Below are 19,302 nucleotides of genomic sequence, written 5' to 3'. Positions count from 1 at the left end.
TCAAGTTTTTCTCGGTAGACCCAATTTTCTTCAGCGTTGAGGACTCCAGTATCAGGCACCCTACTTAATCGTATCTGCACATTTCCTTAACATATGATCAATCCATCTCCATACGATTTTACATTTGTATTCAAAAAATAAATCGTTGAACATCTTCCACTATTTTTTCATTCGCTGTGACCATACACCCAGGTTATTAAAATTACCTACCTTTTCAACAGTCTCATCTTCAATTTTCAACAAATCGTTTTTTCCTTATTTATACGATTTTTTGTACTTTTATATTGATTTTTTAATAAGGTCATAAGGATGTCCAAAATATATAATCGGCAAAGTAGTTTTTCTATGGATGCTATACAATGTGCAACTTCTCTCGCTACTTACATACATTCAAAACGAACAATTTCTCATGCAGTGAGAAATATTTTTTCTCACGGGTTCTCGTACGGTTTTCCATATAATATGATCGCCGTTTCCATGGTAACATGCAGAATACAAACACAAATAATGTTGTCAAATAAAATGTGTTGGAGCAAAACTTACCAGGAATTACCTCTCTTAACTGTTCGAAAATAACTGTTAATTAGAATTTTAAATAAATAACATAAGTATATAAATTTTAAGAATATTAAATATCTACATGTATAGATCCTTTTTTTCTCTCTCTCTTTTCTTAAATACTAACAGTGTTACTGCTTCGTTCCAAGTGTTGGGTATTTGTTTTGTCATTGTGTTATCTGTATAATTTCTTCTATATTATTGGTCTCTATGCCTTCTTTGTTCTTTATATTAGATAAATTACAATCTAAACAATCTAAAGAATCTAAAGAAACGGATCTAAAGAATTACAGACCCATAACTTTACTAAATGTGATGTACAAACTATTAACCAAGATATTAACCAACATATTAACCACTAAATTAGATGGATACCAGGCAAGAGAACAAGCCGAAACTACACTGGGTGGGATGGCTTGGGTATAAACATAAACGGGCAATATCTGAATCACTTACGATATGCTGATGATATTGTATTAATAACAGAAAGAAGTGAAGAACTACAAAGAATGATGGAAGAACTAGAATCGACAAAGATAGGACTGAAGATGAATTACAGTAAAACAAAAACCATGACCAATCAACAAGAAGAACTAATAATGACAGTTGCACAAACAAGAATAGAACAAGTAAAAGAGTGTATATTTCTAGGACAAATCACTAGATTAAATAAAGAAAATCAGACCGAAGAAATAAAGAGAAGAATAAGATTGGCCTGGGCATCATTCGGAAAACTGTCTTATATTCTAAAAAACAGAAAATACCCGCAATATCTAAAAACAAGAATCTTCAATCCATGTATACTCCCTGTTCTAATATATGGCTCTCAGACATGGACGTTTACAAAAAAAAATATGGAAAAACTCGCCTCGTGCCTCGGCTCGTGCCAACAAACTTCTGCGCTCGTGAGAAATATGTATTTTTTCTTACTTTGTACAATACATTGTACAATATACTATATTTGCATTTAGAGAATAAATAAAAAACATTGTCTGGTCGTCTGGTAGTCTTAACTACGTGACAAAAACGGAACTTTTTTAAGATTAAACAAGTTGACCAATAATTGTTTAAATTATTTGGCCAACTATGTGCGTACTACTTTCTACAAAATATTGTCATTTATTCCGTAATTTATTGAACGTGAGGTGGAAACAGTTTTTAATGACTTTGAAAAAGTTCAACAGTAAATAACAAATTATCTATTAACGGTCAATTAACAGGAAACATTAACATTTTTAAACATCTTTTACCTTTTAGTTAATTTAAATATTTATTTCTTGAGTCGTCATCATTATCATCACCTCTTCGCCAGTTCTATCCATTGAAAACCGTTGGCAGATTGTCGCAACCTATTTTCCTTGGCAGCATTCTCACCCTCATCATCTCTCCTCGAGTTTAAGCTACCTGTATATCTATCTTTCCTGTGCTGACATCAGAATTAGTCTGAGAGGTTTGTTCTTTTGTTATCGTGCTAGATATCCTATCTACTCCAGGGAAATAAGGTTTTTGTCGGGACACTTGAGCAGCCAGGTTGCAAATAGGTTTTTTGGGTACTATATACCTAATACATTATACATACAAAAATGCCCGTCACAGTTCGGACGAGAATTTTAGTTATTAACAAAAAAATGGCAGTTTTTTCGTTTAAATCGCTACAGGTAAAAATAGGATAATTAAATATCTTATTTGTATTATTCGTCTTTTAGTAGATGAGCCAGTGTTTAAAACGGCAGTTTTTTAATTATGGTCGGATCATTTGTTGCTTCGAAAATTGCAAAATAAAACTAAAATTTCTAAAATAAAAAATTTGCTATAACTTTCGCGAAAGTGACCTTAGGACTTTTATATTTCACAAAAAGTTGAGTCAAAGAGTCGATATACTGCACAAAAAACTTTAAGACGGTTTGTTAATTAGGTTAAATTTTATTCAATTTGTTTATCCCAAAGAGCTTTTTTTGTAATGTTATTGTTCATAAAATAATAATTATATAGAAATTCTGTAAAAACCACATAAAAGAACAATAGCCTTGTTTCCAAATTATTGAAGAAAATCATTAAAAAGTAATTTTTGTCACTACGAAAACATTTTACTAAAGTAGAGTCATTTTTGGCTTGAAAACAATTGGAATAGATTTGTTAATATTGACTGTAGAGTAAATTTACCTTGGAATTTCAAAAGCTGGTATTTTTACACAAATTTTCAAAAAAAAAACTTTTCGCCTATGTTAATTACGGTCAAAGTTAGCCACTTTTATTTTTTAATTCACAGTTACTTCAATATACATAAAATTCTCCTGTAACAGTGTTAGTTACCATACTACTCCGAAACGGCTTGGCCGATTTTTATAAAATTTTACAAGTATATCCTATGGGACTGAGAATAGGTTTTAATCTATTTTTCATACCCATAAGTTATAAGGGGGGTTGCCCCCCTGACATTTTTTTAAATTTTTTTGGACAAAATTGTCTATCTTAATTTTATATGATGTAGGATTAAAAAATACATACAACCCTTAATTTACACTTTTCCATCACCAACCGCTATTTGTTAATACCCATCTATATATTTACATCTATAAAATTCTGCTGTCACAGTGTGAGTTGTCATACTCCTCCGAGACCGCTTGACCGATTTTTATGAAATTATATATGTATATTTGGTAGGTCTTAGAATCGGCCGTAATCTATTTTTCATATGCCTGAGTGATAAGGGGAACTCCCCCTAACATTTTGAAATGTTAGGTGGGGATTTACGTACATAACGTACTCTATAAGACTACGAGTATATACAATTTAAAAAAATTATGATCAAAATCCATCAACAAGCTCTGGAGATATTAATCGCAGCATATGTTTGAAGAATCACATTCATTTTTTGAGTGCACGGATTTTAATAATTCATTTTCACCGACCACAAATCTATTTCGTTAGAACGTTATTTTTAAAGCTTTATTAACAACTCTGTTGAAGTTTAAAGTTTACTCAAACTTTACACATAAACTATATACCTTCAACTTCGAAATGGCGCTAGTTGGGTTGCTTAATTGTTATAAACAACGTAGCTGTCAATTAAATAAAAAAAGTGGCCAACTTTGACTGTAATTAACCTAGGCAAAAAGTTTTTCTTTGAAAATTCGTATAAAAATACCAGTTTGATTTTCTTCAATAATTTGAAAACAAGACTATTGTTCTTTCATGTGGTTTTCACAGAATTTCTATATAATTATTATTTTCTGAACAATAACATTACAAAAAAAAGCTCTTTGGGATAAACAAATTGAATAAAATTTAAACTAATTGACGAATCATCTTAAAAATTTTTATGCATTATATGCACTGTTTGTCTCAACTTTTTGTGCAATATCTATGTGCAACTACGATTTCATCAATCGATGATTAAAGAATATCTACCTACCTTGGTAACATTCAAATTTTCAGTTTTTCATAGTTTTTGAGGGTTAAAAATGGCCGATTTCGCAATTTTTCAATTTTTAATCGCTTATATGTCAAAAACTATCAACTTTAGAGAAAATTCACTACAGACCTTTTCTGTTTGGAATGATCCAAAAAACCTAAAAAAAATTTGTTCCATGCAGAAAAAAATAATTTTAGGAAAAAAACAAAAAAAAAAGTTTTTGACCAACTTTTGGTCCTGGCAACATGAAAATTTGTTAAAAGGGGTCCTTTTTGAGTAAAATTGTGCAAAAAATCCGAATTAGAATATTTTTCCTAGCGGATGCGCAGTGGCTTTCTGGACTAATAGTAATCGTTACTTTCGGTATTCGTAAATAACGAGTACTTTGTAACGAATAGTTACTTTTTCAACATCACTACAAACTACAACTTTGGCGAAGTAACTTCGTCGAGAGTGTGGAGCCCGCTTAGACACGATTCAATAGTCGTCGTATACAAATAAGTCGTCGTATATAAATATTATTAATGTAAACATCAACTTTAAAAATTTAACAAAATAAACGTCTAAAATTTCTCATGAAAACGATGTTTCATTTTTATTTAAAATCCACGTTGTTCCATGTAATTTATCTGTTGGTGTAGGCATGATTATGATTAAGTCCTACTCTGAAATTACTGCTCCAAAAATGGTAATCGGTGTATTCTTGGTGATTGTGCATTGTGAGTCACAATTTTTATTTATCGCTTATTCCATTGAAATATTGATCGCGTTCCATTTACATACACATACAGGTAGTAAACGACTTCTACTCGTAAGTTAGGTAACGATTGTTATACACAATGCACCATAAAAACAACAGTTTCCATAGAATTACTTTTGACCCCTTTACCTATTTTCGTTTAAAAAATTACTCTTTTTAAAGATGTCTGAAGTCTGAACTGCTAAAATATGAAGAAAGGGATCTCTTCTTCTTAACGTGCCCTATCAAGTCCCCTTGACGTTGGCGATTAACATGGCGAAACTGTCTCTGTCTCGAGCTATTCTAAATAGGTGTTCTGCTTTCTTTATTCCTGTCCACTCCCGGATATTCTTCAACCAAGAGGCCTGCTTTCTACCAATTCCTCTGCGTCCTTCGATTTTACCCATCATAATAAGTTGAAGAATATTATACCGGTCTCCCCTTACTACGTGTCCAAAATAGGCCATCTTTCTATATTTGATATTATCAAGCAGCTCGCGGGTAGCATTTGCTCTCTTAAGGACTGCCACATTTGTCAGCATAGCCGTCCATGGTATTTTCAGTATACGTCTGTGCAGCCACATTTCAAAGGCCTCCAAACGGTTAATGGTGGATATTTTTAATGTCCATGCTTCGACACCGTACAAGAGGACTGACCAAATGTAGCATTTAATCATGCGCTTTCGAAGTTGAAGTTGCAAGGTATCATTACAGAAGAATGACCTCATTTTTAAAAATGTCGTGCGGGCTATCTCGATTCTACATTTTATCTCTTTATCTGGATCTAGTTGTTCAGTAATATGGCAACCAAGATATTTAAAACTGGGTACTCTTTGAATTATATGACCATCAACATATAACCGTGAATCTTGATGGGCCAAACGGCTAAATACCATGTATTTTGTTTTTGAACAGTTTATATTTAGGCCACTCTCTTCCCACTGTGTCAATGGCATTTAAAAGGTGTTGTAATCCATTTATATCATCACTTAAAATAACTATATCGTCTGCATATCTGATGTATTTATTAGAATTCCATTAACTTTCACACCCCATTCCAAATTATGCAGCGCTTCCTTAAATATTATATCTGAATATAAATTGAATAACAGTGGGGACAGTATACAACCCTGTCTGACACCTCTTTGTATTTTGCATATTTCTGTTGATTTTCGATTTATGCAAGCTGTCGCTGTTTGACGCCAGTATAATTTTTGTATGATTCGTACATCTTGACTATCAACTCCTTTATCCTTTAATATTTTAATTAATTTGTGATGTTGTTCTCGATCAAAGGCCTTCTCATAGTCAATAAATACAGCAAAGACGTCTTTCCTTTGATCTCGGCATTTCTGCAATAACACATTTAGTGCAAAGAGTGCGTCCCGGGTTCCCAGTCCATTTCTGAAGCCAAATTGTGTTTCATCCTGGTCTTCTTCACATTTATCTCTGATTCTACTGTGAATGATACGTAGAAAGATTTTCAAAGTGTGGCTCATAAGGCTTATCATTCTATAATCGCTACAGTTTTTTGGACGTTGTTTTTTTGGTAGGGTTATGAATTCGGACTTTAACCAATCTTCAGGGATATCACCAGTCGAATAAACATCATTGAAAAGTTTGACTAGTATTCCAATGTTTTCCTCATTAATACTAATTAAACAAACAGCTTATAAAATTTATGAGCTTTAACATTTCTGTAGGTATGTTGTCGGGACCAACGGCTTTCTTGTTTTTTGCCAATTTTATAGCATGTAGTATTTCTGATTTCAGTATTTCTGGTCCTTCACCTTCATCTAAAGTCTCCAGTTCTTCGGGTCTATCATCATTATACAGGTCATTTATATAATTATACCAGGTAGTTCGAATTTCGTGTTCGTCTATTATCATTTTTCCCGACGAATCGGTTATAGTATGTGGAGTTTTCTTATGATAAAGACCAGCTACTTCTCTAACTTTTTTAAACATATTAAACGTATCATGTTTTTCATTCAACTTTTCTAATTCCTTGCATTTATCCTCCATCCATTTTTCTTTAGCTACCTTTATCTTTTGTTTAATTAGTTTCTGTTTTTCTTTGTATTCTGTTTTGTTATCTTTCAGTTTTCTTCTCTGCTCCATCAATTCCAGGATTTCATCAGTCATCCATTGTTGTTTTTTGTGCCTCTGCATCGTTGTTGTATATTTTTCCATTACTTTCCAGGTGAGATCTTTAAACGTGTTCCATATTTCTGTATTGTTTTCATTTGTTGAATTCTTTAGCTGATTATTCAGGTCATTTTCTATTAGCGTTTTGTTGGATGCTGATATATGTAATTTTGGTGTTTTGGGGCTTTCTTCGACTTTTTTGAGCTTCACTTGGATGTCAGCTATTAGAGGATTATGGTCTGAACCGATATCTGCACCAGGATATGTCGTTGATCTCTTGACACCATTCTTAAATCTCTTGTTTACTAGAATATAATCTATCTGATTTCTAATTATATGAAGTGAGTTATCTCCTGGTCCCTTCCATGTATATAATCTGATAAAAATAGAAAGAAAGGGATAAAAAGAAAGGGATCTGATAAAAATAAAACAATATAAAAATACAATAAACTAAAATTAGTTTAAGAAAAATCGATTTGGAAAAAGCCTTTGACAGGGTGGAGGTCTAATACATCATACTATCTGTAAGTGGTATAGTCCTTGATCTTAATATGGAGATTAAGCTTCTTATAGTCTTAAGCTATAGTCCTTAAGCTTCTTATGGTTTAACATCGTAATAAATTAAATTTAAAAAAGTTTAGATCAAGACGAAAGTTATAATGAGAATAAATAATAATCTCCCTTTATACCGCTATCGCAACTATGGAATTATACAGCAGGTTAGTCTGCTATTTCTTGTGCCTGCGGTATATAAGGAAGGCAGGGCCAGTGCTACGCTTCAACCGCCAATTATTTCCCCTGGTTTTACCCAAGGTACTTACTCGTTTTATTCAGGCTGAGTCTATACTAAAATCACAATAAAGATGCACTAGAAATAGACAAACCAAGACACGTTGAATGTTACGAGGAGCACTCCCGAATCATGATTTGCAATGTATAAACTTTGTAAATCATGATTTGGAATTTACCATGTATATACGTTGTAAATGATGATTTGGGAGTGCTCCTTGTAACATTCAACGTGTCTTGGTTTGTTTATTTCTAGTGCATCTTTATTGTGATTTTAGTATATGTTCACATTCCTCATTTTTGTTCAGTGGCGTGCGGACAATCCTGGTCCTTCGAATGGATAAAAATTCTTAGAAAATTTATATAAACTGATTTTTATGTTTATTGTCTTGAATCGATAGCCTAGTCGATAGTACTCAGTTTTTGCTACCACATGGCGAGAAAAGCCAAAATTAATGAAAAAGTGACATTCCTTGTTTTTCCCCTGTACTCTTCATATGAGGCAGACTAAACGAGCATAAAGATCAACAGTAGAGACTACGGCTTTAATCACAAGAATCTAAACAAGTCTAGACAATCTAGTTTTAACTCGACGAAGAAGTTCTGAAGACATTTATGTGTTATAACTATATTAGCAACAGGGCATTTCCCCCTAAAACTTAACTGACCTATTACCATTAAACTTTCCTTCATTCATTAATGACCTATTAAACTGATCTTCCTCTTCTACTACTTCCAAGAACTTGCAATTAGCCAATCCTTTAAGGCGAAGGCCAGACAAGCGATAATTTACGACGCCGTAAAAGCAGTAAAATGAAGCGCGAAAAATGGGTCCTATCCTATGTTGCTATGTTGCTGCGCAATATTTTACATCATCATTCTCTTTGCCTTATCCCTATGCGGGGTCGGCTTCCCTAATTGCATTTCTCCACACAATTCTATCTTGGGCCATATCAATGTTAATCCCCTTTACCAACATGTCCTGCCTTATCGTCTCCCCTCAGGTCTCTTTGGTCTTCCTCTCCTACTCCTTCCAGGAATCTGCACTTCAGCTATTCTTCGTATTGGGTGGTTAATAACGTCTCGACGTTGAACATGACCAAACCATCTTAACCTATGCTCTCTCATTTTGGCATCAATTGGTGCCACAACTAGACTTCACCTAATATACTCATTTCTAATTTTATCCTTCTTTGTCACTCCACTCATCCATCTAAGCAGTGTCATTTCCGCCACATGCATTCGTTGTTCCTCTTTCTTTTTCACTGCCCAACATTCAATTCCGTACATCATAGCTGGTCTTATGGCTGTTTTATAGAATTTTCCCTTCAGCTTCATTGGGATTTTTCTGTCACACAACACACCACTCACTTCTTTCCACTTCATCCATCCAACCCTAATTCTGCTGCATGCATCTCCATCTATTTCTCCATTACTCTGTAATACCGATCCTAGGTACTTAAAACTATTGCTTTTCACAATCATTTCACCATCCAAAGATACCATTTTATTTGTAGTAGCTCCATCTTTAAATGAACATTCCAAATACTCTGTTTTTGTCCTACTAAGTTTTAAACCTTTTTCCTCCAGAGCTTGTCTCCACTGTTCCAGTTTTTGTTCTAAGTCTCTTTCACTATTTCCTACTAACACGACATCATCAGCATACATTAAGCACCATTGAATGTTACCCTGTAGTTTCGCTGTTATCTGGTTCAAAACTAATGAGAATAAATACGGGCTAAGCACAGAACCTTGATGCAATCCTACTTTCACATGAAATTTATCAGTCTCTCCCACACCTGTCCTAACACTAGTCGTTACTCTCTCATACATATCCCTCACAATCTTTACATATTCACCAGGGACTCCTTTCTTATTGAGTGCCCACCACAGAATCTCTCGAGGAACTCTATCATATGCTTTCTCAAGATCAATGAATACCATATGAGCGTTTGTTTCTTTACTCCTGTATTTTTCCATCAACTGCCTTATAATGAAAATTGCATCTGTTGTTGATCTACCCTGCATAAAGCCAAATTGATTCTCGGATATTTTGGTCTCTTCACGTATCCGTCTATCAATTACTCTTTCCCATATTTTCATGGTGTGGCTAAGCAGTTTTATGGCCCTGTAGTTTGTACATTGTTGTATATCTTCCTTGTTTTTGTAAACAGGTACCAGTATATTGCTTCTCCATTCGTCTGGCATTTGTCCAACTTCCATAATTCTATTAAATAGACCTGCTAGCCACCTTGTTCCTGTCTCTCCCAATGCTCTCGATACTTCCCCAGGAATATCATCTGGTCCTACCGCTTTTCCTTTCTTTATTTTTTGAAGCGCTTGAGCCACTTCCTCGTTGGTTATTTTGGTGACCATTGCTGCTACTGTCTCCGTTGACTCTACAGGCTGTCTGTCAAATTCTTCATTTAATAAGCTGTCAAAGTACTTTCTCCATCTCTTTTTGACATCCCTTTCGTGAACTAGTATTTTATTATTTTCATCTCTGATACATCTAATCTGATTAAAATCTTTTGCTTTCTTTGCTCTCTGTTTGGCTATTTTATATATCTTCGTTTCGCCTTCCCTGGTATCAAGTTGATCGTATAAGTTTGCATACGCTTCTGCTTTGGCTTTTGCTACTGCTACTTTCGCTTACTTTTTCGCCACCATATAGTTTTGAAGATCTGTGTCGGATCTGGTTTCTTTCCACTTTTTATATAATTTTCTCTTCTCTTTTATTTTTCCTTGTACTTCGTTTGACCACCACCAAGTCTCTTTATCCTCAAACTTTTTTCCTGACGTTGCTGCGCAATATTTTACATGCATGTTAATTTGTGAGTGATGTCCCAGTGTTAAATTTAAATGTTTTTTACACCTATACAAACATTAAACACAAAGTAAAAACAACTGCATTGAAAAATTTTTGAGACAAAAGACCAACTGTAGCTACAAAATGATCCATCATTTGCAACACAAGATTCAAAAATTAAACTAGTCTGCTTTTTTGACGGGGCTGGTGACTTCCGTAAATATCTTTGGTTGTAGAACAGTTCCAGTTCCAAATACTGATATGTAAGTACATACCTGTTACAAAAAACTGTATGTGTATTTTGATCATTTATACCCTCTTGTCTAGACTCCATCAACCCTTAAACACTTAAGGATTGATGGTAGTATATATTAAATTATATACCAAGCAATTTCCATCAGACTGGTCACTCCCAATAGCAGAAAGTCCCAATATACACTCTATGGAACACTAAGTTCAATACTCCACAGTTGGTTTGCTTTATTGTATGTTTTTGGTCACAACCTAGACATAGTTGTTTTTATGTTTTATATGTATTGATGTGATCTTGATTATTGATATGAGATAATATTTTTATATGTCATTTAATTTAATCAATGCATTAATAATAATCTAATTAATTTACCAGATCACATATCAATATGTTTTCAATCTCAGGGCTTTTTATAAAATTAATTACTTACATACGTGGCTTCTAAGTATTTCTCAATGGTTCCTAATCGGGATAGGAAAGAAAAGAGTAAAATAATAACACATATGGGTTACAATTGTAATCAAAATATTGTTTATTTTATTTAAATGGCAATCACTGCTTAATATTTGCTATATCTTATTATTCTTAAACATAACATTTACACATGGGAATCTTATTTCCTTTTGGTTTCCAATTGAAAGTTTTTATTAACATTTAACTATTATGATTTATTAGCAACAATTCTATTTAAGTTTGATGAAGCTTTTCTGATATTATTGATTATGTTTCTTCAATTTTAAATGTGGTATTTAATACGAAAAACCCATACATTCATGTCCAAACAAATGAGACTGACCTTTTTCTGGTGAACTGAGAATGTCTTCACACAAGACCCGTTTCCTGCTATCCTTGGCTGCAATCAAAACCTCGTCCTGGCTTCCAGTAATGTTCTCCTCTGAAACTAGCTCGTATAGCTCTCGTTTCCTGCTTCTGTCGTGATGCTGTGTTCTACCTTTTTCGAAACTGCAATCAGCTACCGGGAACTCGTGGCTCAAGGAGGTTCTTTTACTCTCAACCTGGCCTATCTCTCGTTCCACGATAGATACTCCACACTCACGGAACTACACCGGCTTTCTCACTCTCCGTACACTACTGTCTACTACTGGACTTCACTTCTCGACAGCTCAAAACATTCTGATCTCTATTTGTCATTCATTCCCCTACTTTCTAAATATCCCTTCCAGATTCACACATCAAACTTCCACCACCAACTCTCATTCGCAGTATTCCTCAAAACCAATTTTTAATCTTTCTAAATATGCTTAATGGATTTCAACAGAAAAATAGTTAATTCCCATTCTAAAATTACTTTCTACTAATTACAAAATTTAATGATCTATTATCTACTTCAAATGAGTCTTATTTAGCATAAGCTAATGATCGAACCTTCCGCGAACTACGATAATGACCTATTATCGATTTCACTTGAGTTTCACTGAGCTCGTCTCTTCTTTTGAGGAATCCCAGTTTTCCTTTGTTTCTGATACTCTCAAATTTTCTTCTTCTGGGCTCAACTCTTCTTTTGAGGAGCCACAGGTTTCATTTTCTTTTATCCTTTTCTGACTTTTTCTCCCTTTTCTTCTTTGTCCTTGCTTCGTTGCCAAATTCATTTCCACTGTTTGTTCTTTACCTGATTCGTCCGTATTTTGTTTCTCCTGTTCCTTGTCCTGTTCCTTTTCTTTTTCTTCTGTTAGTTTCATCGTATTATTTTTAAAATCTATCACTACATGTTTTTCTGCCAATTCGTCAACTCCTACTATCATGTCATGTGACATATTTGGCATTATTACACATTGTAGTTCATACATATTCTTACCCAGTCGTACCATTACTCGTATGCCTTCATTTATAGTTGCCAATGTCCGTTTGTTTGCGCCCACTAAATTTACCCTAGGTATTTTGTAAATTAAATTTGTTAAGTTAACTTCTTCTATTAGTTTTCTCTTGACCAATGTTATTTCCGATCCAGTATCTATCATAATTTTAATTGGTGTCTCGTTGATAAATCCATCCACAAATTTTAAATTAATTCCATTTTTCTTTTCGTTGTTTCCTGCCAATTTAATAAACTCCTTGGGGGGACAAAAGATTCCTGTTTGTTTTTTTGTTTTTAGTGAGCGCCGTCGTGAAAAGACGCCGGTTGCTCATTGTTGTTTATATTTTCGTCATAATTTCTCTCTCCGTCATATTCTTCTGTCTGGGTATTATTTACCTCTCTTCTATTTTCTCTTGGTCTGTCGGATCTGTTTCGGTTTTCTCGATATCCCTGTTCATTTTGTCTACCATTATTTCTGTTTTCTTGATTTGAGCGTGTGATGTTTCTACTCTGGTATTCTCGATTTCTGTCCTCATTCCATTGCCTATTTCTTTGTTCATAATTTCCTCTTCCGTTGTCTCTATTTTCGTTTTCCCTTCTGGGATTAAAATCTCGTCTTGTATAGTCCCTCCTATTTTGATTTCTATCTCTGTAATCTTGTGTTTCTCGGGGCCTGTAATCTTCTCGCGACCTTCTTGATTTTCTTTCTCTTAGACGTGATTCTCTTATTTGTAGGAATTGGCATATACTATCTATGTCTTTGTAATTTTGCAATGTGATATGGTCTTCCAGCGTTTCCTCGAAATGTCTTGCAATCAGTTCGACTAATTGTTCCGATGAGTAATTATATTGTAAATGTTTTGCATTATTGTAAATTTGCAAAGCATGTCCTTTCTGATACACCCATCTTATCATTATATTTCCCATTTTGCAATTCCTTGTTAATTTCCAATTGTTGGACCTTTCCCCAGAAATAATTCAAAAATTTTTGTTCAAATTGTTGCCAATTGCCGAATTCTTCTTCTTTGCTATCGAACCATAGGCTTGCTTCATATTTGAGATGGTTTCTGATAGTTTCTTTTGCTGTTTCGAAATTTCCGATGTGCTGTATTTTCTTTTTCAGGCTATTTATGAACGGCACTGGGTGTAATCTTCTTACATCCCCGCCAAACCTTATCTTCACGTCATCTGTGCTATGTATAACCATTTCTCTTCTTTCTCCGACATTCAGTTGCGTATTGATTTCCGCAATCTTTCTTTCCACTTCTTCTATGTCTGCTTGAATAGCGTTTTGCAACTTGTTTTCCAAACTTTCCATTTCTTTTTTCTGGCAATTCGTTATCTCCTTTATTTTGCTTTTGATTTCTTTAATCTCTGTCTCTTGTTGTCCCATATCGTTCTTGATCATTGTCAAACATCCTTTTACTTCCTTTTCATACTTTCCTATGCGTTCCTCCATTTTCTTGTTGTTCTCTTCTATTGCTTGTTTCATTTTTTGTTGTGTTTCATCCATTTTTTGTTGTGTTTCATCCATTTTTTGATCCACTTTATCCATTTTCTTTGATGTTTCTTCCATGGCTTGTTTCGTTTCACGTTGATTTTCATCCAGTTTTTGTTCCATTCTTTGTGACTGGAGTTGCATCATTTGTAATATTTTATCTATTCCTGATAATTCTTGCTGTTCTGATGCCATGATTGTCGTGTCTAAAATGTCTTCTTGGTCTGAATTATTCTCTTGATTTGAATGTTCTTTTTGTTTTTTGTTGTCTTTGCTTTGGCTTCTTGTCACAGACATTTGTTTTCAAGAAGTACTGTCCCCGCCAAATATGAAATTTTACTAGTATGTTACCAAGACGACTTTTTCTCACCCAAATATTATAAATTGTCAATAAATATATCAAATGTAATATCGTAAAAATAAAATATTAAATCAGTTATGTAAAATTTGTACCTAAAGAGATCTAAAATTTTATGTTATCAAATGTAAGTATCTCACTTTTTACCACAGGCATATAAATTTTCAAATACCGGCTTTACTCTTTCTATCCTTCAAATTTGCCACTAGAAATACTTTACAATGCTTTCCACGTTGGACGACAGTTGATGTGATCTTGATTATTGATATGAGATAATATTTTTATATGTCATTTAATTTAATCAATGCATTAATAATAATCTAATTAATTTACCAGATCACATATCAATATGTTTTCAATCTCAGGGCTTTTTATAAAATTAATTACTTACATACGTGGCTTCTAAGTATTTCTCAATGGTTCCTAATCGGGATAGGAAAGAAAAGAGTAAAATAATAACACATATGGGTTACAATTGTAATCAAAATATTGTTTATTTTATTTAAATGGCAATCACTGCTTAATATTTGCTATATCTTATTATTCTTAAACATAACATTTACACATGGGAATCTTATTTCCTTTTGGTTTCCAATTGAAAGTTTTTATTAACATTTAACTATTATGATTTATTAGCAACAATTCTATTTAAGTTTGATGAAGCTTTTCTGATATTATTGATTATGTTTCTTCAATTTTAAATGTGGTATTTAATACGAAAAACCCATACATTCATGTCCAAACAAATGAGACTGACCTTTTTCTGGTGAACTGAGAATGTCTTCACACAAGACCCGTTTCCTGCTATCCTTGGCTGCAATCAAAACCTCGTCCTGGCTTCCAGTAATGTTCTCCTCTGAAACTAGCTCGTATAGCTCTCGTTTCCTGCTTCTGTCGTGATGCTGTGTTCTACCTTTTTCGAAACTGCAATCAGCTACCGGGAACTCTTGGCTCAAGGAGGTTCTTTTACTCTCAACCTGGCCTATCTCTCGTTCCACGATAGATACTCCACACTCACGGAACTACACCGGCTTTCTCACTCTCCGTACACTACTGTCTACTACTGGACTTCACTTCTCGACAGCTCAAAACATTCTGATCTCTATTTGTCATTCATTCCCCTACTTTCTAAATATCCCTTCCAGATTCACACATCAAACTTCCACCACCAACTCTCATTCGCAGTATTCCTCAAAACCAATTTTTAATCTTTCTAAATATGCTTAATGGATTTCAAAAGAAAAATAGTTAATTCCCATTCTAAAATTACTTTCTACTAATTACAAAATTTAATGATCTATTATCTACTTCAAATGAGTCTTATTTAGCATAAGCTAATGATCGAACCTTCCGCGAACTACGATAATGACCTATTATCGATTTCACTTGAGTTTTATTTAGCATAGGCTAATGATCGAACCTTCCGCGAACAACGATAATGGTACGCCATTCACTTTGTTTATTCTAAGCGCATTTTCCCGAGTTTCGTTTAATCACTTCTTAAAATTAAATATAACAATTTGTTGTATACAGGTTGTTCTAAATTTATATGCCCGTGGTTGAGAAAATTGAAAATATTTTATATTAAATTGAATTCTGTTTATAATTATCAAAATTTAATTTTCATATCAAATAGAAATATAACAGTATGTACATTTTGTCTTTTTGTTAATTTTAGCTAGTAGTTTGTATATGTGAAGACTATATGTACTGGGCCTGAAGATGAAGCATAAAATGTAAGCTTCGAAACCGGTTGCCCCATGATTGTAACAACTAATAAATAACATACAAACTATAAGATTGCGAGTATTGACTCATTTCCTTATCCAGTGGTATAATGGACTCGCATTGGCAACCCTTTCATCATTTTTTAATTAAATTAATTGAGACAAAAAGAAGAATGTAGTATGCAATTTATTTAATTCAAAATACGTTTTACTACTGTCATAAAATAGTAAAACGTGTTTATTTGACAAATAAATATTGCTTTTCGATTAAATTCAATGTTAAACCCTGCCTCTTGGAAATTTGAACATTTCGTTTAAGCGAAAATCAATGCTTATTTTTTAAATAAAACATTTTTATGTTTTCTGACAGCAGTAAAATGTATTTAAAATTAAAGGAATTACACACATTCATCTTTTTGTCAATTAATTTAATTTAAAAAAAATTTTGGACACCTGTATTATAATTATGTTGATGTTGATATTACTAAATAGAGAATTAAATACCCTTTCAAATGAGCTATTACATAACCTATATTCACATTTAAAAAATCATCGATTACGTCATCACGCTTAGATGAATGACGTCACTAGTATGATATATATGGCAAAAAGTCGTAATTTAAAGATAAAAATCGACTTGTTTTGGGTTTTCCCCTCAAAATGGCCGGTTTACGAAATAATGAATTTATGCGTTACTTTATGGACGCACTGTATATTGTCATGCCATCCTTTTAATGCTTGTCTTACAAGCATTTGCCAAAAATCTTTAGTAGGCAGTAATAATTAGACTATTGTCGCTATACAAGTAATTTTTTGTAAAAAAAAACTGATCATACAGTATTTTCACAATGATCGTCCCAGCAGTCACATAAAAATCTTCCACAAGTTACTTATCTCTGATGTACCTATCTCTCAGGATATAACCATATAACCAGTGGCGTAACAAACTCCGTCGGGGCCCCCTGCCGAATTGGAAATGGGCCCCCTTTTAAAAATCACTAAATGCGACTTGTGTAACAAAAACTTGTATGTGTTATTAGCCTAGTAAATGAACGTGAAATACGGCGATACTGTGTAATTTTTAGTGTCACCACCGAAGTGGTCAAGCCAATAATTTTCGTGTTATTTGTGAGTGAAAATGTTTATTGTTGAACAAAAGAACGACGTTTTCAGGCGATTTTTCGTAAATAACTCAAAAAAATATTTCGAAAAAAATATTCTTAGCAAAAATGTAGCTTATAAAAATGAAGTCTATTGACTCAGTAAAAGCAAAGTTGTAGCTCATAAAAAATTGTTCTTATTCGTCAAATTCCAAATCGAATATTTCAACGTGAAATAACCAAAAAATGAATTACTTTTCAGGGAAAACTTATTCAAACTTTTTAAAAGTGGATAAAAAAAGCTTTATTTTTATTTTTTTTATAAAAGTTTTTAGCACCAAAACTAAGTGAGTTACTCACAATATAAAGTTAACCCCTTTTTTTTAGTAGAAAAAATTGTGAAAACCTCCCCCTACTTAGCACCCCTAATGAAACTAATCATTGCCGCTTTACTGTAAGTCTCACCGGTTCAAAGTGCTTATTTTTGAAAGGATTCTAGTTGAAAGAGCTTGAACGAGTCAGTAATCATGAGTGCATGCAAATTTTGAACATCCATATTTTAAACAATTTTTGTCTTAAAAAAAAAACAAAATAAAACCAAAATATTTATAAAAGAAAAACCTACGTTTCTTTACTTTTATTATGAGATTTTTCGTATCTTTTTACTTTTTAGGTTATTTTGAAAAAGGGCTTTTTTCAAAATAAAAAAAAATTTTACTATAAAACCAATTTTTTTCAAAATAAGAACTTCGAACCGGTCAAACTTACAGATCATCTAAACGATACATGTAGAAAGTAAATGGTAAAGCGCCAACTATTATTTTATTAGGGTTGCTAAATATTTTCACGATTTTTTTACCAAAAAAGGGACCAACTTTATTTTGAGAGTAACTCGCTTAGTTTTGATGCTAGAAACTTTTATAAAAAAATAAAAATAAAGCTTTCTTTAAACATTTAAAGAAAGCTTTAATGAGTTTTCCACGAAAAGTGCTTCATTTTTTGGTTATTTCACGTTGAAATTTTCAATTTGGAATTGGACGAATAAGAACAATTTTTCATGAGCTACAACTTTGTTTTTATTGTGTCGATATACTTCATGAATACTTACTCATTTCTTTTTGTTTTTTTATAAGCTACATTTTTACTTAAATATGTTTTTGATAATATTTAATTCGATAAAATGCTTATTCTTTGATTTATTTGCGAAAAACCGCCTGAAAACGTGTTTTTTTTTGTTGTTCAAAAATAAACATTTTCATTCGCAAATAACTCGAAAAGTATTGACTTAGATAAAGAAACTCTATAGAACAAAACTTGCTTATAATTAGTCAATTTAACCATTTCCGGACTTATTTTACACCCCGAGAATGGGTGACTTTCACCCCCCCAAGAAAAAGCGCCCAACGGCACAAGTCCAACTTTGAAATGTAGAACCTATGTAAATCCAAATTGTCAAGCAAATCCATCGTGACGCTGATAATTATCTTCCAAAAAGGTCATTTACTGGGCTATTAGTGTATTCATGCACTGTTTATGACAACTTATATTTTTCGTCTTTGTTGGTATATTTCGTCTTTGTTGTAGGATATAATATATCTATCTGATGGGCAACTTCATTTTCAATACTGCATTGCTTAAAAAACGTAGCGTATGTATGCGTAAAATAATGTAACAATAACACATTTTTAGATATAATATATTAGACGACAAGATGGGGCCCCTGACATATTGGGGCCCCCTTGCAAGCTTCATGCTGCGGGGGCCTCTGTTACGCCTCTGCATATAACGCATATGAGAAAGTCGTGATTTAACTGCAAATAACATCTTCCAGTCTGTAATCCAACAGTATATCCGACTTCGTTATAATAAGAAACCAATAAATAGTTTCTTATATTTGAAGTTTCTGTTACAATAAATTCTAAACAGTTATCTACTGTGCTGTCTTTGCTTTTGCTTCTCACTGACATTTTGGCGATGTTCAAATAATCGATTATTCCTTTTCGAATACTTGGCCTACATAAATATACCGCAAGTTCTCCTTTATGGTGTAAAGCATCGCATATGGTACTTTTATATGAACTTTAAGAGCTGG

The 19,302-nt window shown here is 33.1% G+C and overlaps 2 protein-coding genes across 4 annotated transcripts in view; one reads left to right on the top strand and one right to left on the bottom strand.

Annotated features, from left to right (window-relative positions):
- LOC114330483 (transducin beta-like protein 2) overlaps positions 1 to 19,302 on the top strand; it is a 517,566-nt gene that overhangs the window by 135,372 nt on the left and 362,892 nt on the right. The gene's annotated exons all lie outside the window — the stretch shown is intronic.
- LOC126885751 (nuclear speckle splicing regulatory protein 1-like) overlaps positions 12,361 to 19,302 on the bottom strand; it is a 189,213-nt gene continuing 182,271 nt past the window's right edge. The window contains exon 2 of the mRNA XM_050652546.1: positions 12,361 to 13,218. Within this exon, the coding sequence (XP_050508503.1) occupies positions 12,822 to 13,218 (397 nt within the window). The 3' untranslated portion in view covers positions 12,361 to 12,821. The remainder of the gene's footprint in view (positions 13,219 to 19,302) is intronic.

Source organism: Diabrotica virgifera, chromosome 5, assembly GCF_917563875.1.
Source record: "Diabrotica virgifera virgifera chromosome 5, PGI_DIABVI_V3a".
NCBI classification, from domain to species: domain Eukaryota; kingdom Metazoa; phylum Arthropoda; class Insecta; order Coleoptera; family Chrysomelidae; genus Diabrotica; species Diabrotica virgifera.
Note: the sequence above shows the minus strand (reverse complement) of the source record. Positions and strands in the feature narration are given on the sequence as shown.